At 44.1% G+C, this 27878-nt stretch overlaps 1 protein-coding gene across 1 annotated transcript in view; it reads right to left on the reverse strand.

Moving 5' to 3' along the window:
- The window catches only part of RXFP2 (relaxin family peptide receptor 2), a 1407219-nt gene that overhangs the window by 959708 nt on the left and 419633 nt on the right, over nucleotides 1-27878 (reverse strand). Inside the window, exon 2 of the mRNA XM_086935135.1 lies at nucleotides 5975-6112. Within this exon, the coding sequence (XP_086791261.1) occupies nucleotides 5975-6112 (138 nt within the window). The remainder of the gene's footprint in view (nucleotides 1-5974; nucleotides 6113-27878) is intronic.

Here is a 27878-nt window from a genome sequence, read left to right on the forward strand (position 1 = left end):
GGGACCGATTTGACCATTATTAATTAAAGAAAAAAATAAACAAATCTGTTGATCAAAACGGTTTGGGGAGTAATCTGGGAAAAACCATGGAGGGACTATCAAGTCTTCAGTTGTTCTGGCCTTCTGAAGCAGTTAGGCGAATGCTTGATAAAATACTCGCCCCCAGTTAAGCCCTTTTTAGTAGACGTAAAAGTCAATCTCCCATATTCTAAGTTTGTATAACTCTAGTTAATGCCTATATTTTGGGATAAGTGCTAAATTTGACTTTGATGGCGAGCGCAATTACTACAAAAAATATTAATTTCCCTCTTTAATGGTGCAGAATACATACTGTAACCAATACTTTCTTGACAGACCAATGATTAAGTGCAATGTGTTGGTATAAGTATCCTTGAGGAAACTGTCACCATAAAAAGTACTTTGAGAAGAGCTGCTGAGAGAGGCGCTTAAGCTATTCACACATAATAATCTCTATAAACCTTTCTTTGAGTCTGCTTAAAAAATGCCCCCCTTGCCTATGCTGATCCTTTGAGAGGTGTGCCACATACTGCTCTGTCGCCAATAATCAAGGACTCAGAACTATTAAATAGTAGAGCAGAAACTATATCTCAGTCATTGGCTTCAAGTTCCTCAGAAAATCATTTTTAAAACAGTTTGTACTGTTTTCATGGCTCTCCATGGCAAAAGTTCTGCTTTTGTGTCCTCTAGAACATAGCGCTAAACTCCCAATTGCTGCATAAGATCGGCTCACCACAACTTGCTGCTGGTGTCAAGATTTAAGAAAAAAAGACTCAGAGGGGCCAGTTTTTAGGTCGAGCTTTAGCAGCAGTGCACATGCGCTGCTCGCACTGCGAGGCATGCAGTAGTAGAGTTTGGGGAAACAAGCTGCCCTCACTCTCCCTCCATATTTTTCATTGGCTTCTGTCTTTGTCCTTTGTAAATGCTGTCTTCTGATTGATTATGAGGCTTCTTAGTCCCGTCTTATTATGGCCTTGTCGTCATTCGTACTCTCCCATGGGTATTGGCCCCTTTACTTCTAGTGTTAAACTGTACGGTAAGTGTTATATAGAGCACAATTTTTTCCCCCTCTCCCGCCCGCACTCCCGTTGTCCTTGCCTTCTTGCCCTCCTCCCGCCCGCAGTCCCGTTGTCCGTGCCTTCTCATCACCCTCCCGCCCGCACTCCTGTTGCCATGGCATCTTCCCCCTCCCCCGCACACTCCCGTTGTCCTTGCCTTCTCGCACCTACCACCCTCACACCCGCACTCTAGCTGTCCATGGCTTCTTGCCCCTCTGTCCCCCCCGCCCACCCACCCACAAATGCGAGCCCTATTGCATTGCAAATGCTTGCTGTTACTGTAGAAATGTGTTATGATCCGGCAGCTTTGCAGCTATTTTGTAATTAGACCCGTAAACTAGTGTTCCGTAAACAAAGTAGTCTAGCTCTCAAACAGGACAGCGAGTGTCCCCAAAACTCTCACATGGCAGTGTAGGTTTCAGCCCTGCAGCCGGACATCGGCTCTGTGCACACACTGCATGTTGAGGAGACAGTGCAGCGCACTGCAGAACAGAGCGAGAGCATGTGAGGTCACAACATAGAAAACAGAGTGAGATAAATAACAAAGAGCTGTCTCTGAAACTGGTAATATGTTCACCCAAAAGGAGACAATGTGTTTTTTGTTGTTTTTTTTCTGGAACGTGGCAGGCCAAAGGGAGCTGAAAGGAAATCTGGGGAAAGGCAACTGTTCGGAGCTCATCTTATAGTCAAACACAAGCATTGACAACACCAATAGTCCTAGTCATGGTAAAGTGTTGCATTAGTTTGTTCTTTCGTAAAAAATAATAATAAGGAAAACAAGCATTTGCAATGCAATAGGTCTCGCATTTAAGCAAGTTTAAGCTATTGGCATTGTAAATGACAATGCCATTTATTTATGTTTTGGAAAACAAAAATATTAGGCATTGTCATTTACAATGCCAAGAGCTTAAACCTGTGTAAATGCGAGAACTATTGCATTGCAAATGCTTGTTCTTTTCTGGCTCCTCACACCTGGAATTCTGTCCCTCCCGATATTAGATAATCTTCAAACTATGCGAGCTTAAGGAAACTCCTAAAAACATGGCTATTCCAACATGCCTATGGTTAACTTGGTTTCAGCTGCTGCCTCTGGTTACCCTAGTGCTAAGTGACCTTATGGTGAACATGCGCTTTATAAATGGCCTATAACAAAACACACAAAAAAACCTTAATGCAAGATTGCTGCCATTGTGTGATACGGCTTATGCATGGGTTATAGGGACAATTTCTTTCCCTATTGTTTCCCTCAGTCAAGATACCTTCTGCATGAAGCGTGATGAGGTGATTATGTCTGATCCATTCGGGTTTTTGTGGCATTGCTGTGAGCAAGAGGCAGAGGATGAAGCTTGGACACTTGAATCAGCCAGGCCATTATCAGTGTGTAGTTGTGACACTGTCTATGTTGGCTAGAAACCTATGACTCCCCTGCCCTTACCCGGGGCAAAACCATACACAAACCTCCTTTAGTTGCCTATTTATGAGCCTCTTTGTCTTGTAACTTCATTAGAAAAGAGTGTGGTGGGAAAAGAAGCTTCAGCTACTGGTGAAGGAGGTGGCCATTGCTTTTTAAGGTGGTATGTTGGAATCCTTACATGCCCCCTCCACACTTTCCTTCTTTTTCTCAATTTCATTTTAAGAAGACTACAAAAATTATCCGAGTGCACTGTGACTCCTGCACAGCAGAAAGCCAGAAGCTCAGACTATGAAGTAAGATCCACAAAGTAAAATCTTTTGACGAATCTCCCAGGTGGGTCGATGAATGCTTTCATCACTACTACCATCGCTTGTCTACAGAGCGGCATGGGAGGGAGAAGAAGAAACCAATGAGCATCTGACTCCACTTCACAGCATTCACCATTCCACCAGGTGACCCTTTGCACCCTGCATTGAATCACTGCCTTTCTGACCCATTCAGAAACAGTGAGGAAGATGAGGAGTTGTAAGAACTGTGTGTGTGTGACTGCAGGGTGTGAGGTGTGCACTAGAGTAAGGAAGCTTGAAAGGGCACCCCTGCAAGCGACATGGAGAGCCCCCCTCCAGACTCAGTCTGGAGCTCTCCGGCCAGCGTACTGTGCTGAAGGGGCCCGCGAGGGCAGTGGGGGCCTATGTTACGCTACTAGAGGTGTGCCTGTGCAGGGTGAGAAGGCAGCTTGTATGAGTGGTACATGGGCAGTATCAATGCATACGTGCAGTTTGAGAGGGGTGCCCATGTGAAAGCATGGTCAGAAATGCGCTTGTGTGAGTCCAGATTGAGATGGTTGCCTCTGTGTGTGTGTGTGTGTGTGTGTGTGTGTGTGTAAGTGTGTGTGTGTGGGTGTGTGTGTGTGTGTGGGGGGTGCTTGCGCATGTGCATGTGTGTGTGTGAGGGGCAGGGTTGTCTGTATGAAGGCAGGATGAGAGTTCCGCATGATTGAGTTCAGCGTGAGCTGAGAGCCCAAGTGATTGCAGGGTGGCAAATTGGATTTGTCAATGCTTATTGCTACCGCACAGCTTCCAGCAGATTTGTAATGGGAAATCCACTGATTGTTTGGAGATGTTGCTACATCTGCAGAAGAATCTGGTGATTACATTTCCTTCAATATACTATCCCTAAAGTGAAGGACATTACACCAGATGATTTAATAGAGCATGGATGTTATCTTTCATCTATCTCCACAAATTCACCCTGCGAAAAATGAATTGTGACATTTGTTTATGAACATGGTAAAATGTGTGTTAGGTTACCATGTTTAAGAAAATGCATGAATGAAACTTGATTTAGATACTGCATCATAAAAGCATGCAGAATGTTCGATGTAGGTTTGTGATGAAATATAACTGTAAATAAACAAACGTAAAGTTTAGCAAATATATTGATATTTTTTTCTCTATGCATAAATGAATTTAATAAACAAATTGTAACATAGAAAACTCTATGAAAAGAATAAAACTGTTACGTGTAATGAAAATGGTCATTAACATTAGAACATGCAATGTGAGCACTGAAATTGGAGAGAAAACAGAAGCTTTAATAACTTGTGCTCTGTAGACGTTAATTTTAAATGCGCTTTTGAATCCTGAATGATGTATTAAAACATATTGTGGAAAAAGAATTGCAAATTAGTATGCAAAACAATAATAAAGTGTTACAATTTTTAATAGGGGTACTTTATACTGACATGATGTAGATGCGATTCATTAATTTGCCTAATTAAAAGACTAATGTATGGTATTCAGTAATGTGAGATTCTTATTTTAGCATAAATTCATCGTGCACAGGCTGTGTATCATGAAGGTCTCAATAACTTACTTTTCTTTCCTAGTATAAACGCATGAACTGAATAGTCTGAAGCCTATGGGAACCTTTCGTAAAGTTTCTACTTGTGCTCTAACACTCAATGATACCTTTCAAGTTTGTAGCTCACTCAACTGGACTTACAACAAAATTGTTACTTCCTAGAGCACACGCTTGAGAAACAACTGACAAAGGATGAGAACATAAACCTGCTTACTTCCTAAAAAGTCACAACCAATCATATGAATAAAGTACAGTGGTCTTAAGGGAAATGCAAAGTAATGGATCACTTTATTCTTCCTGATTTGTATACTTTTACCTACTACATCATCTCATACTACTGAAACTGACCATTGGGACAGAGCGGTCTGAACAAATTGGTGATGTCAAGGGATGTAAATCCGAAATCGATGGAGCATATCTGTCCAAAGTACAGTTAGGGGCAGTTCCTATTTTGCCCCCTTCTCAACCCACCTTGTTCAATTCAGACTATTTTCTGCCACCCAAAGGTATAAGAACGGTGTGGGCGGCAGGCAATATTAATTTTTAATGTATATTGAATGATTAAACAACTGTTCTTGTGCTCATAACAAAATTAGACAACAGCACCACCATATGGCAGACTGTCATAAGAGTTTGTACTGCAAATCAGGTGTGGTTGCCAAGCCCCTGAGACCACTGTCTAAAATTAAGCACTGCCAGGGGGGTTTAATGTCCTAGTGAATACTGACATACGTTCAAGAGATGAGTGCATGTTTGACTGTACCCAAATCAGAGCTGGAAAAGACTTTTATTCCACTGGACATTTGCCCAGTGGGGCTGTAGCCCTTGAAAACCGGTTTTGAAAGCCCAGGGCCGCTCCTGCTGCCTCTGTCTATTTCCCCTGCTGCCCAAGGTTATTTGCAGTGGTTTTGAAAGCCCAGGGCCCCTCCTGGTGCCTCTGTCTATTTCCCCTGCTCCCCAAGGGTATTTGCAGTGGCTTTGAACGCCCAGGGCCCCTCCTGGTGCCTCTGTTTATTTCCCCTGCACCCTTAGGTTATTTGCAGTGGGTTTTTTGAAAGCCCAGGGCCGCTCCTGGTGCCTCTGTCTATATCCCATGCTTCCCGAGGTTTTTTGCAGCAGGCACAGAGCCTTTAACAGAAAGAAAAGGAGGGAGTGAAAAGTAGAGAAAAAGCCATCAGAGAGGGAGACATGAGAGGAAGGAAGGAAACAGAGAGTAGATGAATGGAAAGAGAGAGGTTATGTGGGAGAAGGAATGAAGCATGGTTGGTTGGAGCATGCTTTTCACGTTGAAGGTCACAAGCAAGTGCTGGAGGAAGCATGGAGAACGTATGCTTCTCCTTCATGTTCAAGCATTTTCTGCCTTGGCCCGCCCCCATCTGGGTGACACATCAGGAAGCGAGCATACCAGAAATAGCAACACTATAGAGAGGATGTTTCCTCATATGCATGGAGACATTCATCATATAAAAGGAGATCTATGCTGCTCCCTAGATCATTTGATATTAGCAAGGACTGCATTCACGAGATCTGAAGTGTCTTTTTACTTATTTATTAAACTTTTGCATTTGCAGCCAATGTATATTTTATGACCATCAGTTTTCATACCAACAACTATACTCACCACAATTTTCTTCGTCTGCCCCATTTTCACAGTCCCTGACACCATCACAGTGAAAAGCCCTCGGCAAGCATGTTGTAAGGTTGCCGCATGGGAAATAACCCATTCTGCACACAGCACCGCCTTGGTTGCCTCTGGTTACTGAAGATGAAACAAAAAATGCAAAAAAGTTATGGAAATATTATTTTTGCTCCAAAACATATAAGACAAGTTAACAGACTGCAAATCAATTCATTGATACTGAAAATGTGTAGTGCATTTCAGATACATCTGAAAGTAAAGTAAACAGTACAAAAAATGGTATGAAAACAGTCTCAAAATAATTGATCAAAGTGAATAAATGCGATAAAACAGTGACTAATAAACCTTCAAAATAAACACATTAGTGATATTTAGAGAACTACTGATGCTCCTAAATAAAAGAATGCAGCAGGAAGGCTGCAGCTGCACTTCATCAACGCCAGGCGGGCGCATATAAGGATCTTGAATTACCAGCAGCAACGTGATCCAATTTTAGACATCCCATAGAATGGGTTGATTTAATTTAACCGACTCCCTTCTCCATATGGAATGCCACCATGTGACTGGTGCTAGACGAATTATATCAGAACTAAAAAGGGCCTCCATTTCATTCTGGCAGATATAATTTGAGCAGGTATGAAGGAAGAAAATAGCCGTTTGTAAAAGCTGTCCTCGATACGCTGGAGGGTGCCAATGTTTGTCGTACCACATAGCCCTGCGTCACATGAGACCACTGATATTGCTTTGGCCTTGTAAACTCTTGTGATCTCCGGTATTGGTTTGGATCCCAAGTTTTTTATGAAAGGGAAGATGGCCATAATGCTATTTTCAAAGGACAGTCTTCTATTTGCTACCATGCTATTCCACGTTAGATTTTCATTGAACAGAATCCCCAAGTAAGATAATGTGTGGACCAGCTCCAGCCTACGTGTTTCTATATGAAATGAGGGTAGTTTATTCAACCGATGCCCTGCCACGAGAACATAGGTTTTTGCCTCCTGGACCTCTCGGCCACCTTCAACATCGTCTCCCACCACACCCTAAGCATGAGACTCCATGACTCTGGCATCCGCGACAAAGCCCTGGATTGGATCTGTTCTTTCCTCACTGGTAGAACACAGCAAGTTAGACTACCACTGTTCCTCTAACAACACAAGGAGATCATCTGCCGGATTCCCCAGGGTTCTTCCCTGAGCTCCACCCTTTTCAATGTCTACATGGCCCGCTCGCTCCCATAGTCAGAAACCACGGACTCAACATCGTCTCCTATGCTGACGACACCCAGCTGATCCTCTCCCTCACGAACGAGCCCACAATCGCCAGAAACAACTTCCACGACGGGATGAAGGCCATCACCAACTAGATGAGAAACAGCTGCCTCAAGCTCAACTCGGACCGAAGTTCTCATTCTGGGACCCAACACCTCCACTTGGGAAGGCTCCTAGTGGCCCCCTGTGTTAGGAGCACCCCACACACACACAGACCACGCACGAAACCTCATAATCATACTGGACTTCTCGCTCCCCATGAACCGGCAGATCAACAACGTCCCATCATCATGCTCCCTCACTCTTCGCCTGCTCAAAAAATCTTCAGATGGATACCCACTGAGTCTAGAAAGATGGTCACCCACGCACTCATCAACAGCAGACCTGACTACGCCAATGCACTCTATGCAGACGCCACCCAGAAATTCCTCAAGAAACTACAGAACGTACAAAACACTGCACCCAGACTGGTCCTCAACACCCCTCACCGCAGCCACATCCCTGAACACCTTTTAGAACGCCACTAGCTCAACAAAAGTGTCACCTTCAAGCTCCTCACACATGCTCCTCACACATGCTTACAAAACCTTCAATGATGCTGGACCAGCATACCCGAACCACTGCCTCTCATTTCAGGTTCCCACCAGACACCCCCGCTCCCCACGGGCCCTTGCCACCATCCCTTGGATCTGCAAGACCAGGACCGATGGAAGATCCTTTTTCTACCTCACCACCAAAACCTGGAATACCCTTCCTCTCCATCTCAGGCTTTCCCCCTCGTCGACCCAACTGAGGAAGGATCTCAAGACCTGACTCTTCGACTCAACCGCAGTGTCCACCAGAGCCATGAGGCCCTCACAGGTGAGTTGCCGCGCTTAACAAATACTGATTGATTGTTTGCCTTGTTAACTCTAAGATCCATTTGTTTCATAAAAAGGGTATAGGCGTCAATTAGAGTCTGCAGAGCTTAGCCAGTTCTGGCAATTAACACTGCATCTTCTGCTCTTAGGAGGTTAGGAATGGGGCCTGCTTTTATGTGTGGAATGTCTCAGATGGAACCTAACAATGCGGCTTCCACCCCATTGGTGTAAAATGAGAAGAGAAAAGAGGTGAGAATGCACCCCTGTATGCCAGCCCTCTGGGTTTTAAACTGTCTCATACATTCCCCCTCCCTACCATACCGGACACTTGAGGATACCTGGAAATACATCTTAAGAATGAAAACTAATATTGGTTCTTCTGTGAAACACAATCAAAAGCTGCTGAGAGATCCATAAACGGTACAAAAGGGGGTGGTGATGGACGGAACATCTGAACCAATCAAACACTCACACCCAGTCAACAGATCTGGGTTTAATCCATCACCGTTCTTTAGCCCACTCTGCCACCCCAGTTCAGACATGGCCATATGCAAATCAGTTTGACCCTGTGCCTCATGGCAACAGTCCAGCCTGAACTGCCAAGCCATGCCTTCCCTTGACCGGAAACAAGCTTCCGAGGACCGGTTTCTGGCATTTCAGCCGTCTTCAGCCCAGCTTGCTTGAATCCAGTGGCGGTGAGTGTTTGATTGGCTCAAACGCTCCGTCCATCATCCCCTTTTGTATCACTTTGTTTGCCCTAAGTTGGCAGGGTATGCTCAGACGTGAGTCCCTTTGCTCACTTGGCCACTGGATTCAAGATAGCCTGGCTGATGAAGATTATGAATCCGAAACCGGTTCCAGGATGCTTGTTTCCTGTCCAGGGAAGACATGGCTTGGCAGTTCGGGCAGGACTGTTCCCATGAGGCACAGGGTCAGACTGATTTGCAAAAGGCCATGTCTGACCTGTGGTGGGTGAGTGGGCTAAAGAATGGTGATGGATTAAACCCAGATCAGTTGACTGGGGGTGAGTGTTTGATTGGCTCAAACGCTCCGTCCATCATCCCCTTTTGTATCGCTTTGTTCGCCCTAAATTGGCAGGGTATGATCAGATGTGAGTCCCTTGCTCACTTGGCCACTGGATTCAAGATAGCCTGGCTGATGAGGATTATGTATCCGAAACCGGACCCAGGATGCTTGTTTCCGGTCCAGGGAAGACATGGCTTGGCAGTTCAGGCTGGACTGTTCCCATGAGGCACAGGGTCAGACTGATTTGCATATGGCCATGTCTGAACTGGGGTGGCTGAGTGGGCTAAAGTATGGTGATGGATTAAACCCAGATCAGTTGACTGGGGGTGAGTGTTTGATTGGCTCAAACGCTCCGTCCATCATCCCTTTTTGTATCGCTTTGTTTGCCCTAAATTGCAGGGTATGCTTAGACGTGAGACCCTTGCTCACTTGGCCACTGAATTCAAGATAGCCTGGCTGATGAGGATTATGAATCCGAAACCGGTCCCAGGATGCTTGTTTCCGGTCCAGGGAAGACATGGCTTGGCAGTTCGGGCTGGACTGTTCCCATGAGGCACAGGGTCAGACTGATTTGCATATGGCCATGTCTGAACTGGTGTGGCTGAGTGGGCTAAAGAATGGTGATGGATTAAACCCAGATCAGTTGACTGGGGGTGAGTGTTTGATTGGCTCAAATGGTCCGTCCATCATCCCCTTTTGTATCGCTTTGTTCGCCCTAAATTGGCAGGGTATGCTCAGACGTGAGTCCCTTGCTCACTTGGCCACTGGATTCAAGATAGCCTGGCTGATGAGGGTTATGAATCCGAAACCGGTCCCAGGATGCTTGTTTCCGGTCCAGGGAAGACATGGCTTGGCAGTTCGGGCTGGACTGTTCCCATGAGGCACAGGGTCAGACTGAATTGCATATGGCCATGTCTGAACTGGGGTGGCTGAGTTGGCTAAAGAATGCTGATGGATTAAACCCAGATCAGTTGACTGGGGGTGAGTGTTTGATTGGCTCAAACGCTCCGTCCATCATCCCCTTTTGTATCGAGAGGTCCATAAAGGCAGTATAAATATGCCCCTTCTTGGCCACTGTATATTTCGCCATTATCAGGCTTAGATTTAAACACTGGTCAATGGTCCCTCTACCTCTTTTAAATCTATATTGCACTGGAATAAAGGGATTATGCTGCTCTGCCCAGTCCAGTAGCCTGTCAACAGTAGTCAGTCCATTAATTTCGAGGTCCCATCTAATAGTGAGATTTGCATGTAATTACAGGGCAGTGTCTTGTCCCCCTTTTTAGTAAATGGGAATAAGCATACTTTTCTGCCCGGAATCTGGAGATCCCAGTTTACATATGATATTAAAAGTATTTGTCAGAAGGCAAAGCCATACGTCTTGATAGACTAAAAAGACATCTATCAGCACTTCATATGGCTCCGGGGCTTTTGCGCGAGTACACTGCGCTAGGCCAGATCCGACCTCTTATATATCAAAATCCAATGGTTCCCTAATTTTATTCTAGTAAGCATTACCAGATGAGGGGAGCTACTCTTCAGCTGTTTCAAACATTTTGCTGAAGTGTGCCACCCAAGGCTTCCTCTCCTACATGAAGCTCTAAAGTAGGGTCTTGGTTATTAGGAAGGAAGGGAGCATTTATCTCTTTCCAAAAGGCCCGGCAATTATTTGTTATCGCTGCTGCTTGAAGAGCTTCCCAAGCTTCCTCTCTTAAGCTTTGTAGTCCTATGTTATGTGCCTCTCTCTACTGCTTGCACAGACTTTGTACTACTCTCAAATCTCTTGGGGTATCACGAAGGGCAGCATGTATATTTTTCAGAGAATGAGTACAAGCAGAGTCAGACCAGCGAGGGACAGGTGCCTGATTAGAGTGTGTGTAGGGCATGTAATGTAACTTTTTATGTAACCCAATTATGCTTCAAAGGCCTTTATTAGTTATATTGGCTCGGGAGTATTATCTATGAAAATAAGTATTTCGGTTTTCATCTCTGCTGTTACCCGGGAAAAAAATCCTCTTTGTTAATTTTCGCCCACTTAAGGGTGTAACCGTTCCTTCTTGCTATTACTGGTTTGGGTACCTTAACCCTTAAGTGCTTGGGGACCCCCTTCCATTGAAAAATGCCTGTGAGGGAAGCGTGATCGCTGAAGTTTACGTAGTTGGTTTCTATATGCAGAAGCCGATCACTGAACCCCTCTGATGCTAGAATGTAATCTATGGGCAAGCCGGTCATCAGGTTCCCAAAGGTCTTTTCCCGCTGCCCTGTCTTTGGGTGATTTTTATTTAATATGGCTGTGTTCCTCGTTACTATAAGTCTCTTATTGCCCTGGCAAAGATCGTTGAGACGGGCTATTCGTTGTCCTTTGGTTTGTCTCTCCTCTGCAAGCTATTATGCCATTCAGCCATATCAGTGACTCACTCCCTTTTGAACGGGTAAGAAAAGGGCACGAGTCGGGGAACACGCAGGTGGACGGCATCCGTCCACTATTTCGACAGGGTGAACGCCGTTCACCCTGCCAAGAATTTGGGCCCCACTAATTAATGTGCTGAACTCGTCCCAGTGTAATTTGGAAACACTTGCACACTTTCAGCAGGGCCTGCACGTTGTCTGCTTTCCATCTGCAACAAGCAACAATGTGCAGGCGGGGATGGGGCTTTCTTATTTAAGACTCCTGCTGGGCCCATAACAAAGGCCGAATTTGAGGGGTCATCAGGCCTCCTTTTGTGGGTCTCTTGGGGGGGAGCAGGCAGTCATGAGCCTTACACCTACATGCAAATGAAGCGGAGGGGAAAAAAAGGTTAACACTTCACACATTCTTAAAAAAGCCATCTTTTCCCTTTGTTCAGTCCCTGTTTAGGAGATAAGCATACCCTGTAAGAATGTCAGATGTGTTGGTGTTTCCCAGTATTTAATCACAGCAAATTGCATTTATATAGAGCTTACTACACCTGAGGAGGCGTTGAAATAATTTTAGTCCCAATATTTTTTCTTGTGTAGCCCTACTCATCCCAATGCAGGGTGTCAGAGTGCTTTACATCAGCACATGCATATTACATGTACAATACATTATATAATTTTGTAAATGGATGTACAGGATGTGTTACATAAACCTGGGGGATAGCAAGGTGTAGAAGTCACATATCATCTTCCATAGCTCACTGTGCATTTATCCTCGCAATGTGCTCAAACATACACAAGATAGACCTGCTAAACATATATGTGAGACCTTTAGATCTGATGTCTCTTCTTGTGATGCCACTTCCTGTAAAGTCATGGCTTGTGATGCCACTTTCTATGATGTCAATTCCTGTGATGCCATGTGCGATGTCATGCTCTGTGATGTCATGCTCCATGATGTTGTGTGCCATGATGTTGCGCGCCGTGATGTTGCGCACCGTAATGTCACTTGCATACTGCCTAACCAGGTTAGTCCCCCCCACTTCTTTTTTTAGGACTTGTGCCCTGGGTAAGAGACATGAATTTTCCTTCATACTGCTAAATCTTTGACTGTGCTAGCAACTCCAGTGACTTCACTGAGACTCTCCTCACTGTATAAAAGGTGCCGAGATTTCATCTGACTAGGTAGATCTCTTACAATGTATTCACTCCAGAATGCGCAAGAGAAAAGCAACACTTAGCCACCCAGAAGCACCCATCCTAGGCCGAGAGCTCTCCCTGGAGACAGTGCCCGAGAACCTATTAGCTCCCCCATCTCTTTCTTGCCTCTTCTACACTCTTATTTGTCCATCTTTTAGCCTAATATGTCTACAAGAGATTTCCACTTGATGAGTTCTTCAAGAAGGACATGCTCCAGTGTTGGAAATATGCTACCTGACCTACGAGGGATGCTTCTCTTTCAGGATCTGACCTGTTCCAAACAATTGTCCCACCCTACCGTCTAGGCTAATAGTGAGATTTTCATGGAAAATGTCTCTAAGTTAAACCACTAAAGAAAATCCTTTGAGGATACGGAATTACCAACCAATAAAGTAACGCCTGGATCAGAAGTGTGCAGCACTGCTACTCAGTGATCCAGGATGACATAGAGAGTATAAAAGTTACCCCCACTCAGGCACCAACTGGGATTACATCAAAATCACCTTGTCCAGCTCTACCATAGAAAACAACATTCTATCACTTGGCCTCAGATATGGCCCTCCATTAGGGTCAGTGATTCAATTCAAACCCCCCCACCGACTAGTTTATCTCCGGTGGCTCCACTGGGAAGAGAGGACACCCAATTGCCATCATCTAATACAGTGGATATATTGAGCATAAATCAATAACTTCCACTGACAGTTATCCAACTGTCCCAAAAGTTCCTAACCCTTAGATTTCATCACTGGTACGATAGAGCCCAATCTGGAGACTCATCTCCATCCAACTGAGGCCAGCTGTCCAATGCACCAAGATTAACTTTTAACCTCTGATAATCACTCCACCCTATCCCCATGTGCATACAGAAAGTCCTGTTTGCTCTACAAAAATCTTGGCCTTTGCAGAACATATTTCCAGCCAACATAACAACTGTCAGGATTCTTGCCTTTGCTATGCCATGCTATGTGCCACTGTACCTTTGCTATGCTATGTGCCACTATTTGTGTTACTGCAATCACTGCTTGTTGTTATGCACCTATGCTATGTGCCACTGCTTGTTGTGCTACCGATGTGCCCGCTTATTATTATTTGGGTCCTCGCCTTTGTTAAATGCCAATGCTTGTTATTACTGATGTTCATATCAGCGCTTCGCCAATGCTTGTTTCGAATGTCTGCCAAAAGCGTTGCCAATGCTTGTTGCCTTTGCACCTGGGAAATCCCTATTTCGAGGTTTTGCTGCCGAGGTCTTTGTTCCCTCTGCAGCCTCCGTACTCCGGGTTGGAACTATAAAGGCGGCCACGCCCTAATCACCGCGCGGATTATTCCTTGCAGTTTCCAGAGATCGGAGGTCTTCTGCTTCTGTCCCGGTCTTCGCTGTCGACGCTGGAGGTCTTCTTTGGAGTTCCTAGCAGATCCGGTTTCCTGTCAAATGGTAGTAATCTACCACGAATATCCGCTTGCAGAAAATGCAGGTAGGATTTAACCAGTTACTATTTGCCGGCTAGAGGAACTTTCAAGAGGCTTTAAAGACATACGCGAGGGGCGTTTCCTTGTTTGTTTTCTGGACTTGGTTCATTGGATTGTTTTCTGGACTCTTGTCTTTTGTTGTGAGACTTCAAAGTACTTCTACTGCCCCGCTGAGGGCTTGGGGGTCTCCAGGCTCTTTTGATATTGAACGTTTGCAATGCTAGAATGTTCACATTGAATAACGCTGTGAATTGAACAGTAGTTTGTTCTTGAAACCTATTCATTCTTTGTGCATCAACCTGAAGTTAATGCGAGGTGATTTAAACTTGCGAGTATTACTATTTTCTCATTTATGCTTTGACAAAACCTGCGCTAGTGTGATTCTTTTGCACCTCGTATCGAAATGCTCCTGTGTATTGTAATCATAATGAAACTTGACAGAATCAGTGATATATGCTAAAACTTTGTGTCTTTACGGATTAATGCCGAATTTCGTGCTGAATAACGTTTACTGAATATATAAAGATTACTTGGTGAAAGTTACTTGGTTTTCCTTTCTAGGCAGAGCTATTGTCATTTCTGGGACAAAAGGGGAACACTTGCATTCAAACAGCTAAGTAGATTTCAGGGTAGTGCTCCTGAGAAACTCTAAGAGGGGCTTAAGAAACCAAGGCCCTGACAGAATAATCCGCCCACGAATTCGTTTCTCCCGAGCAACACCAAATGAATGCCACCATGAATGATCTTTGTGCAATGATTGGGAATTTACAAACCGAATTAACAGTCAGTAGAACTGAGACAGCAGCGTTAGCCAATAAGGTTATCCATTTGCAATCACGCCTGGATTCAGTTCCATCTACAGTTCAACATCAAACTAATACATCAGGTTCATCAGGTACTTCGCCTTCTGTTTCAGTTACTGTTCCTACTACAGTTCCGTTGGCCCAGCCTGAGAGGTTTGGTGGGGAACCAAACAAGTTCCAAACCTTTCTTACGCAGGTTCTGTTACATTTCATGGTTAAACCGGCTTCATTCCCAAATCCTCAGTCACGAACTGCCTTCCTGATTTCCTTTTTGAGTGGTGACGCAGCTATGTGGGCGGTTCCCTTGGTGCAATCCGATGATCCAATATTATATAACTGGGCACAGTTCAAACGAGAGTTTGAGAGAATTTTCGATAGAAGGACAATCACTGGATCTGCCGATAGAGAACTACTTGAACTAAGACAAGGAAATAAGGAACTTGTACACTACCTTACCCAATTCAATCGACTCATTGCAGAAACTGATTGGCCAGAAGCTAAGAGGGCAGCCCTCTATTATCAAGGGTTAAGAGATGAGCTTAAAGACCTTATTGCACCAATCGATCCTCAACCTCGAACATGTGCAGATCTTATAGCACTCAGTTTGCGTCTGGACCATCGAGTTGCTGACCGTAAAGGAGATAAAAAAAGAACTGATGTTAGGATCTTTTCCAGAACTAAGGATAGATCACTTCCGAGTGCCCAGGAATCCTCAGAACCAATGGAGATAGGAAGTTTGAGGAAGCCCTTAACTTCTGAGGAAAAAGAAGCCCGGCGCAAGAACGGACTATGTCTTTATTGTGGGAAAAAGGGACATTTTGTTAGAGAATGCTCACTCAAACCTAAGAACTCTTGGTCTCGAGATAGAAAGGAAACGAAGTCGGAAAACTAGACAACTCGAAATTGGATCAGGAGACCTTTTCGAGTTGGCAGTCTCCTCCTGAACAAACCATAGCGAACACCATGCAGTTAACAGTGCCTCATCTCACTTTGAATGTTTCCTTCAGACTACCAAACCTCAACCAAATCTTGGTGGCGGCTATGATTGACTCTGGTGCCACCGGAAATTTCATAGATTCCAAGTTCATTGCAAAAACTAGCATACCCATTATTATGAAGGAGAAACCTGAAATAGTTTACGCAGTCGACGGTACTCAATTAACTTCAGGAATGATTACTCACTGTACCTCTCCCATAGTAATGGTTTGTGATGTGGGCTCAGTACAACATCAAGAAACTATATCTTTCGATGTGATTGACGCACCCCAATTCGGAGTTATATTGGGCATCCCCTGGCTAACAATGCATAACCCAACTATCAATTGGACTGAACGCACTATTGACTTCACTTCCTCTTGGTGTAAGCAGGGATGCTGTGGGGGTCCGGTTAAAGATCCTAAGAACTCTCCAAGTTCCTTTTTACACAGTGCATCTGCCCTTTATGTCTCTACGGCCGCCGAACAAGACATAGATCTTCCTCCCATCTACGAGGAATTTTCAGACGTTTTTTGTGAGCAAAAGGCAGAAACCTTACCACCACACAGGGACTATGATTGTGCCATAGATTTAATGCCTGGGGCCAAGATACCCTGTAGTAGAATCTACGCCTTGACCGACCTAGAAAATAACCACCTTCGGGAATACCTTGATAAATTTTTAAAAAACGGTTTCATCCGGCCCTCCAAGTCTCCCGCAGCCTCTCCGCTCTTCTTCGTGCCTAAAAGCAATGGAGAGTTGCGCACTTGTATCGATTACAGAGCACTTAACAACATCACCATTAAGAATAGGTATCCTCTACCTTTGATCCCGGTGCTCCTTGATCAAGTGCGTTCAGCCACAATCTTCACGAAACTTGACTTGCGAGGTGCCTACCACTTGGTCCGTATCAGACCAGGTGATGAATGGAAAACCGCCTTCCGAACTCGTTTTGGCTTGTTTGAGTATTGTGTAATGCCTTTTGGCTTATGCAATGCTCCAGCTGCATTCCAATTTTTTATTAATGACGTCCTTCGGGACTTCTTAGATAGGTTCGTCATAGCCTATATTGACGACCTTTTAATTTTTTCTTCTTCCACGGAGGAACACATCAGACATGTGAAGACCATCCTAAACACCTTGAGATCTCATGGGTTATTCTGCAAGCTGTCTAAATGTGAGTTCCATACCACCAAAGTTGAATTTCTTGGTTTTATCCTTTCTCCGTCCGGAATAACGATGGCCCCAAGAAAAATCCAAGCAATCCTTGATTGGCCCACCCCAACCTCTGTGAAAGATATCCAACGTTTCCTTGGGTTTGCCAATTTCTATCGGAGATTCATCAAAGACTTTTCAACCTTGGCCACACCCTTGACGCAGCTGTTAAGGAAAAATGTTAAATTCGTTTGGTCCTCTAACACTGACTCCTCCTTTCAAACCTTAAAAAGAACCTTTACGCAAGCGCCTGTTTTACGACATCCTGATCCGGACTTGCCCTTTATCGTGGAAGCGGACGCTTCTGACTTTGCAGTAGGAGCAATTCTCTCACAAAGAGACCAAGAAACCAACGAACTGCATCCTATTGCCTTTCTGTCTAGAAAGTTCCTACCTGCAGAAACAAACTACACCATTGCTGAGAAAGAACTCCTGGCCATCCGTTATGCCTTCAAAGAATGGCGTCACTATCTACTAGGAGCAAGACACACAGTAACCGTATATACAGATCATCGGAATCTGCAATTCCTAAGATGTGCAAAGGCCTTAACCCCCAGACAGCTCCGTTGGACATTGTTTTTTGCAGAATTCGACTTCATCATAACCTTCAGACCTGGAACCAAGAACAACAAAGCAGATTCCCTATCACGGTATGATCATAAACCAGATGATTTCCTTTCAAATCCCAAGCCTGCTAGTATGCTCTCCGAAAAACAAATCATAGGAGCCACGATGTCCGATGTTTTCTTTCAACAAATCAGACTGGCAATGCCTATACCCAAACTCCTTTCCTGGGTTCGGGAAGGACCCAACAGGACAATCCAACAGAACTTACCCTTTTTCTCTAATCTCTTGTTTGTTCCTACAAAGAAACTACAAACTCAAGTTCTACAGTGGTGTCATGTTAGTCAATTGGCTGGCCATCCTGGTGTCACAAAAACCAAAGAGTTGCTGCAACGAAATTTCTGGTGGCCAACCTGGAATAAGGATGTTCAAACTTTCATACAAAACTGTGATGTTTGTGCCCAGGCTAAGACGGAACATGGTCGAAAGAAAGGTCTTCTTCTTCCACTTCCCACTCCAACACAAGTCTGGGAGGACATCGCAATGGACTTTATCACTGATTTACCGGAAGAGAAAGGTATGAACACTATTCTGGTGGTAGTGGATCGTTTATCAAAAATGGCCCACTTTATCCCTTGCTCTAGTCTTCCTCCTTCATCTCGCTTGGTCCAACTACTTCTGGAAAACGTGGTTCGTCTACACGGCCTTCCCAGATCCATGACGTCAGATCGAGGTCCACAATTTATCTCGCAATTCTGGAAGGCTTGGTGTAAAGCTCTTCACATCACTTGTAACACTTCCACCAGTTTTCATCCGGAGTCAGACGGGCAAACTGAACGAGTCAACCAGGTCTTGAAGCAATATCTGAGGTGTTTCCTGTTCAAGAAGCAGGGTTCCTGGTTAAATCTTTTATGGGAAGCTGAGTTCGCTTACAATAACTTGCAGAATGCCTCCACGGGTCTGTCGCCCTTTTTTGCTGTTTGTGGCCGACACCCTCATTTTTCTCCCTTGTTACTGGCTCATCACAAAACCCACATACCTTCATTGGATTCACATTTCAGGGAGATGGAACGCGTCACTAAAATCTTGCGAACAAATGTATTGAAAGCCAAAGCCACGTATAAAAAGTTTGCAGACAGAAAGCGTCAAAAGGGGCCTGATCTTCATGTTGGTGACTGGGTTTGGCTTTCTACCAGGAATTTTCAGTTCAGGAAGAGGTACAAGTTCCATCCCAGATTCATTGGACCCTATAAGATTGTTCAGTGTGTGAACCAAGTAGCTTACAAGCTAGCCCTTCCTAACAATATGAGAATTCACCCTGTATTCCATGTTTCCCTGCTGAAGAGGGCTACTGTCAAACGGAGGCCTCGCCCTCCTGCCCTTCTGGTAAAAGGTCGGGATGAGTATGAGGTACGCTGTGTTAGAGACTGTAAGCGTGTTAGGGGGAAGCTTTGGTACTTGCTCTCCTGGAAAGGCTATGGACCTGAGGAGGACTCATGGGTCCCTAAGGCCAATGTTCATGCTCCCCGGTTGGTGCGCTCTTTTCATGCCCGGCACCCAATCTCTCAATTTTGATGTCCTGGGGGGGGGTGTCTTCATTTTTGTTGGGGGGCACTGTCAGGATTCTTGCCTTTGCTATGCCATGCTATGTGCCACTGTACCTTTGCTATGCTATGTGCCACTATTTGTGTTACTGCAATCACTGCTTGTTGTTATGCACCTATGCTATGTGCCACTGCTTGTTGTGCTACCGATGTGCCCGCTTATTATTATTTGGGTCCTCGCCTTTGTTAAATGCCAATGCTTGTTATTACTGATGTTCATATCAGCGCTTCGCCAATGCTTGTTTCGAATGTCTGCCAAAAGCGTTGCCAATGCTTGTTGCCTTTGCACCTGGGAAATCCCTATTTCGAGGTTTTGCTGCCGAGGTCTTTGTTCCCTCTGCAGCCTCCGTACTCCGGGTTGGAACTATAAAGGCGGCCACGCCCTAATCACCGCGCGGATTATTCCTTGCAGTTTCCAGAGATCGGAGGTCTTCTGCTTCTGTCCCGGTCTTCGCTGTCGACGCTGGAGGTCTTCTTTGGAGTTCCTAGCAGATCCGGTTTCCTGTCAAATGGTAGTAATCTACCACGAATATCCGCTTGCAGAAAATGCAGGTAGGATTTAACCAGTTACTATTTGCCGGCTAGAGGAACTTTCAAGAGGCTTTAAAGACATACGCGAGGGGCGTTTCCTTGTTTGTTTTCTGGACTTGGTTCATTGGATTGTTTTCTGGACTCTTGTCTTTTGTTGTGAGACTTCAAAGTACTTCTACTGCCCCGCTGAGGGCTTGGGGGTCTCCAGGCTCTTTTGATATTGAACGTTTGCAATGCTAGAATGTTCACATTGAATAACGCTGTGAATTGAACAGTAGTTTGTTCTTGAAACCTATTCATTCTTTGTGCATCAACCTGAAGTTAATGCGAGGTGATTTAAACTTGCGAGTATTACTATTTTCTCATTTATGCTTTGACAAAACCTGCGCTAGTGTGATTCTTTTGCACCTCGTATCGAAATGCTCCTGTGTATTGTAATCATAATGAAACTTGACAGAATCAGTGATATATGCTAAAACTTTGTGTCTTTACGGATTAATGCCGAATTTCGTGCTGAATAACGTTTACTGAATATATAAAGATTACTTGGTGAAAGTTACTTGGTTTTCCTTTCTAGGCAGAGCTATTGTCATTTCTGGGACAAAAGGGGAACACTTGCATTCAAACAGCTAAGTAGATTTCAGGGTAGTGCTCCTGAGAAACTCTAAGAGGGGCTTAAGAAACCAAGGCCCTGACAACAACTCCAGCCAACAAAATGACCATGAAATCTCAAAGCCAGGTAATTTGATGGTTGTTCCTGGAATGTGGCTGGATTAAAAACCAGGCTATCTGACAGCGATTGGAGCCTCTTTATTGACAGTTTTGTCATTTGTTTTCTCCAGGAAACCTGGATAACCACTCATGCATTTAGACCCGGGGAGAGATGTTCCAAGTTATGGCCAAGAGTGCCATGGTGTGCCGACAGTGGGCCGGCAGTAGGTGGGCTGTGCACATGGGTGAAAATTTCGGTTCAGGGTTTGGTCAAAGTGATTCCTAGCCCATGTCAGGATATATTGATTTTGAATATAAGGCCTTTCAGCAACCATAGGGAATCCCCCACATTGTGTTTTCTGGACCAACTCTTAAAGTCTGTAAAGAAAGACAAATCGATCTTAACGGAAGGTGATTTTAATATAATTTTGTATCTTTGCCAGCACTTGTACTGCCCTTGACTTATACCGAACCCATACGACCAGCCCTAGTAGCATCCTGGAGATCCATAACACACTATCTGAGAACATTTGAGGGTCTTCTGTCAAATCTAGGGGTGGGAAAGTTAGCCAATTGAAAACTAATACGTGGATTGATGTGAACTGTCAGCTTAAGAAGCAAGACCTCATGAGAGCTGTCAGGCTAGGTGACAGAGGAGCTTTATGGGAAGCTAAAAGCTGCTACAGATTAAAAATTCAGTTTGCCAAGAAGGCATGGGCTAAGTCCACCAGAGTTAAATTACTTGAAGTGGCTAAGAGTAGGACTCAAAGCTTTTGTGGCAGCTGATCTCGCTTGAGGGTAAGATGGGGCACAAACGGCCAGAGACTTCCATGTCAGCCAGTGACTTGGAGAATCATTTTGGAACACTTTATTTTTGTGAAGCCATGAGTTTTCTTCCCCTGCCTATCAATTCCCAACCCATCACCTCAAATTGCACTGAACAAACCCTAACTCTCTCCCTAGCTGACACCAAAGCCGCCTTGAAGTCCCAGAAAGCAGGAAAGGCACCAGGCCCCGTTAAAATACCAGATGACCTCTATTGTTTTAACCTTGACCTATGGTTGCCAAAAATTAACACCTTAAGCAATGCTATCCTCAAGAGAGGCCCAATTCCAGAGACGGAGAAAGGGGCCAAGATAGTTCCCATCTTCACAAACAGATTACGCACTGTCCCAGGCAACTAGTGCCCGGTCAGCTTAATAGCCAACGTGCAAAAAAATGTTGTAAACAAGTTTCGGACAAAGTTATGGCCTTGAAGTCCAAAACCTCCATGCTAACTGATTTTCATGCTGGTTTGCAACAAAAAGTAAGCAATGTCAACCCAATTTTTCTGTTTCATCTGGAAAACGGTGACAATGGGAAAGGGAGGCCTTTACTTTGAGTTTGTGGATTTGCACACCACTTTCGATGTGGTACCAAGGGCTAAGCTGTGGCAAGTTTTATGCTGGATATTGTTTATCCCTTCTGATTTGCTATCCATCATTGTACGTTTACACACACAATATTTATGAAAAGGTCCGCAGTGGCCCGGACAGTGAACTTACGGGCAAGATTAAAATAAACAGAGGGGTGCGTGCGCGAGAGGATGTGTGCTAGCTCCCATGTTATTTCTACTGTTTATCAATGGGTGAGTGGAATCTTTACTTAATTCTGAGAACAATTCTCCCCCCAGGCAGGAAAGAAAATCTCAGCGCTACTTTTCACTGAGGACACCGATCTGATTTCCCAAAAGACCCAGAGACCTACAGATTCTGGTTGACAAATTCAGCCAGTTCTGCACATAAAATGGGATGGAAATGAATGCAACCAAAACTAAATTTGTGACTTTCAACGCAAAGAGACCGAACAGGTGTATGATCACCGAAGGGTTTGAATATTTAGGCATAAAATTGTCAGAAAATGATAGATGGGTTGAACAAGTTACTAAAAGCAAGGTCTGCTTAATACACAGAGTAAGTTCCATCACCAAGCTCTTCAGGGGATTTTTAAAATTTCCCAGTTTCCCCTGCCTTGCAGGTCTATAGGGTGTAGGTCGTCAGTGTGGAACTTTTTGGAGCTGAATTGTGAGGTCACTGTGAAGTTAAAGCCCTACTTCTCACTGAGAACTCCATTATTAGAACTTTGCTGAAGCTACCGCAGAGCTCCTTCCTTTTACCTTTGTACTTTGACTTAGATCTGCACAAGATAAGCGAATGTATCAGACTGAAACCAATCTTGTATTGGTTTATGCTTTTTTGGACTATAGAACTGGCCCGTTACAGACCAGCTTTAAGTGACATAACAGGCAGACCCCAGGTGCCAAATATTCCTTGGGTAAAATACGTTCAGAGGTCATTAACTAATCTAGAATTGGATAAGTTTTGGTCCGATCCAAGTATGATCACCTCACGTGTATTCCAGTTAAAACGACCTTCTGCAAAGGTATGTAGAAGACAACTGGAGGTGTATCTTCCCACAGGAGTCTAAACGACTCCTTTTTGAATCTCAAAGCAGACTATAATTTTGAGGAATTTTTAGAGCTTCCGCTAACTCCCTGTCAAGAAAGCTTTACATGCAATTGAGGATGGGCACTCTCCCCTTGACCTTTTTTCGAGTACCTGGTCTAACCCCATGGTAAATCATTACGTTTGTCCTATGTGTAATACAGGTCGTAAAAATGCAGAGCATGTTCTGTTTTTTTAACTGCGTATAAGAGACCCTCCACCTAAATGGATTTAACCACTTCGCTCAATACTGGGGGGTAGACACTGTTGGGGAGCCTTGAAAATGTGTAAATCAGATACAAACCAAATGATTGTGCTCCGTTTCCAGCCTTTCACAAGCAGCCTGGTTCATAAGAACAAAATCTATCGGCAAAAACATTTTGCCTTTTTTTTTATTTGTAATCTGCCAAGTTTTTATTGTGTAAACAGTGCTGTGATATCTGCTCATAAGATTAGAGGTAATGTACTGGCCTGATCCAGGGCATATTTGAACTGGGATTATTAATGCTTCTGAACAACTTGTATTTTTGCACATTCACTTTATGTGATGTGCAGTTTCTTACTGGCCAGGTTATTTCAAACTTTCGAAACTGGTAATTTTTATGAATGCAGGGTGGCATCACGTCTGGAAAAAGTGTTTGCTAACATGTTTATGCTACTCTTTTCAGTTTTTATCACTTTTAAACTTTTTTATATTCGAATTTAAACTAATGTTGTTGGTTATCTGTACAGCTTTGACGATGAATTCATGTAATTAGAAGTGACAAATAAATCATTAAATAAAATAGAGAACTATTGAATGTGATCAAGAGGTGTAAATAGATGGTAATGGACCCACTGCATACTTCCTGCCGGCCCTTTCTGCCCTGTAACAGGGGGATTTTCTATCTGTCCTGACCAGACGGTGGGGGCAGGTGTTATCGGCTCCGACCGCACGCCAATCGGGCACCTGACCCATACGTGCAGGTTCCACTGGAGCAGACTGCGGGGCGCCTTAGGATTTCACTTAGGGTCGCTTCAAATTGGCAGGACCTGTTGGCCTGCTCTATTACGACCTCATGGAATAAGGTTGTAAAATACACTTTTTTCTTTAGCTTCTCACTGTGTAATACTGAACACTTAGGTCCTGAAGAATTGCCATTTTGGCAAGAAACATGTTGACCTGATCAGAGGGTTGTAGGTATCTTGCTTTGTACCTTCTCAGCACATATCTCCCCTCCCACTATTTTAATCAAGGGCGTCAGCCACGCCAATAAAGCTTACTGTGGACCGACCCACCTTTTTTAACTCACCACTTTTTCACGACTAGACTTTTCACTTGCCCTCTTACTCGCATGCACCATATGGCTGGAACAAAAGATCTCCGATAAAGAGACCCTTTACGGGTGCCCGTCAGACATTGCAGCGCCAGTCTGACGAGGAGCAGAACCCATATGATGAAGCATGACATCTAGCTTACTAGGTGTGTGAGGGTTTTAGTTCCAAAAAGGGAATTCCCCTCCCTTTTTTCCTCTTCTTCTACACTCTCTTCACACACTTCTCCTCTTCACTCGTCTTGGGGAACTTTGTACCCTTCTTGTGTTACTGGATTTTCTATCTCCTCATACCATATGTTCACCAGCAGGAGACACAAAAGTCAGTGAGAAGCGTAGACTGGAAAAGTGTGGTCTGACACGACGGCAAGGTGTGTTAGCAATGTGGCTGTGTACATCATGGAAGAGGCACTTTTGTGGACAAACAGAACAACATTTCAACAGAAAATCCACAAGTGTTCGTCAATGCGGACATAAATATCACAAGAATATGTGGGTTTTGGCAATGCCCAGTAAATTGGACGTATGTGGTCAGAGCCCACATAGGTCTTAATTATGAACGCGCCGGAACTCATGATTGGGAATGGGGGCTGCTAGGGGGTTACACTCGCAGAGTGTACACCCCCGGGCAACTTCGGGCATATGGTATGGCCCATGGACTGGCAGGTGTTTGTGATTGGCTTGCACGCTCTAGCGCGAGCCCGAAGCGCAAACGTTCTGTCTTGCGCACTTCTAGCCTGTCCAGGCGAGGTAGGAGGGTTTACAATTTTGACGCTGTCATGAATAATTTTATTTGTTGGCTGAAGTCTATATTATTTTATTGTGACATGGAGCCCGCCGCTTCGGTAAGGGAAGCGTTGTGGATGCTTTGTGAAGCCGGTATGCCCGGCGTGCTCTCATCTGCCTGGGCAGGTTTGGAACAAGGGGAGCATCAGGCCGCTGGCGGGGTGAAAGCGGCTGTGTCCGCTTGTATTTCTAGTGAGGGATTGCCGGCTCCGGGGGAAAAACACAGCCTCACATTAAGGTTAAACTCACCACGTGTGGCAGGCAGGCAGCTCTCCTGTTCCCCGTCTGCTCGTGGCCTCAATAGTGAAAGGAATGGGAGGGTCAGAACGCGCACAGGCGCAGTGCCTGCCTCCCTTCAGGAAAAAAAGAAATATAGCAAGAAATGAGGCGTCACAAAGGAAAACAATCCTGTGACGGTCTCAGATAAAGAAAGTTCTCTACCCGGTGGCCATAATGAGAAAGGGCCTGGTTTTTCTTCCCAGTTAAAGAAGGGAAATGCTGAAACAGTTATTATAAAAACATGGAAATATCGAAGGAAGGTACAAATGACAGAGGTTTATGCCCTATTATGGCCAGTGAGAAGGGTGATAATGTACTGGTACCAGGTAATGCGTGATAACATTGAATGTTGTTCATTCTTCACCTCAAGAACATGGTTTTGAGCAACACAGTGTAAACTTAAACAAGGGTTTTGGTAAGATTGAACTTTCGCCCCAGAGGTTAATAACACTTATGATTTCAGTCAAATTGCCAATGCTTTGGGAGAGGACCTATTCAACACTAGCGGCAGTCCATAGGAACACCATGACTTCCCTCAATAATGACAGAACAAATAGAGATAAAGAAGGTGAAGACCTATTTAACAACGTAGGGATCCAACAACCTAGTACATCCTCAGGACAAGGTGGACAACCTCCCAGACCGGAGGGCCTTAAAGAAAAATTTGTGAGGCTAGAAAAACTGAAAATTTGTGAAAAATCCAGGTGGTGGGATGCAGCTACTTTAAAACAGTACATGAAAGTCAAAAGAGTCCCGAGAGGCCTCAGATCACAAATTATCCCAACCTATGAGGACCTTGAAACAGATCTATTATCAGCCTGGGAAAAGGAACTAACAAGTAACTCAAACAACTTGATGATGATATTAATTGAAAACTGTGAAAGGAAAGTGGCCAAGCTACAACTAGATATAGATAAGCTGGAGATAGAAATTAAAGAATTCAACCAACCAGATGTAACTAACAAAAACTACCAGATAATAAATGACATATTACTACGACATGTCACTGATATAAAATTACGAAAGAGTAGGAAGCTTAAGAGAGATGAGCGGGACTATTTAAGTGGAAGGGTATTCACCTTCGCTAAAAAAAAAAAAATATGATCATTTAGTCCCCAAAGCAAGACCCCAAAATCAGGGTAGGACCATCTCGGTTGGCTCCAGCACAACATCCCTAGATACCGTTAACTCAAGTGAAAGTGAAAATGAAGGACTGATGCGAGCTACCAGTGCAGTTGACCCTAATAATAATAGTTTTTTATTAGAAATCCACAGAATAAAAAAGGGAAACAGAGAGAACAGACGAACAGGACAACAAGGAAAACTAGGAGAGGCAAAAGAGGCGGGAGCAGGTCCAAACAGACAGGGAATGAAAACCAGGTCCTGGAACCAGAATCAGAAGAAATAAAAAATGTATCAGTTATGAATTTGAGTGACTTTGATCTCACTAAGGACATGATATCAGTACTTGAGAAAGGCATGAGCTTCTGCCCTAACAATGTTGGTGATTTTTGCACTACTAAAATTGATCTGTTTAAGTTTACACGGCGCTTGAAATTGAAAAAACATTTTGAACTAAACAAACCAGCAAATAAAGAATCGCAGCAAAATCTGGGTGTAATGACAAGTGGTGATTATTGTATTCAAGATATTGTTGACACTAGACTCTTATTATCAATAACAGAATGTGAAGACAAAGTGATACTTACAGATAGAATTATGAGGGATCTAGATATTAATATGGACTACAATATCACAAGCAGATTAAAAGAAAAATCCACATGGACACCAACACTCACTGCGGGCAATAACATTGATCAGTTCTTTAAATCAGTATCCGCAGATCTAGATAAACACAACTTAAAAGACACTGCAACACATATACACCGAGATAACCTGACCAGGGGGGAAAGAAGAGCACTCATAGAACTGTGAAAAAACAGAGAACTCACAATTAGAGAGGCAGATAAAGGAGGAAACATGGTGATAATGCAAAGTAATGATTATGACCATGAGATCCTCACCCAATTGCAAAACACCGAATGCTATGAAGAAATCAGAACAAACCCCATATGGAGACTGACAGAGTACATCAACACACTCTTAAAACGATGGCATGGGATGAACTTAATAGATGACAATGAACTAGCATATCTGAAGACAGACCGACCCAGATACCCATGCTTATATACTGTGCCTAAGGTACACAAACCTCATATTTTCCCTACAGGTAGACCAATCATATCTGGCATTGGAGGACCGACAGAGAGACTGTCGGAGTATGTAGATGTATTTCTGAAACCTCTGGTATTAAATCTCCCATCTTATACCAGAGATACTAAACATATTCTAGGGACCATGGCAGACTTACCATGGGAAGACAACATGTTGTTGGTCACACTTG

Source organism: Lissotriton vulgaris, chromosome 8, assembly GCF_964263255.1.
Source record: "Lissotriton vulgaris chromosome 8, aLisVul1.2, whole genome shotgun sequence".
Classification (NCBI taxonomy): Eukaryota; Metazoa; Chordata; class Amphibia; order Caudata; family Salamandridae; genus Lissotriton; species Lissotriton vulgaris.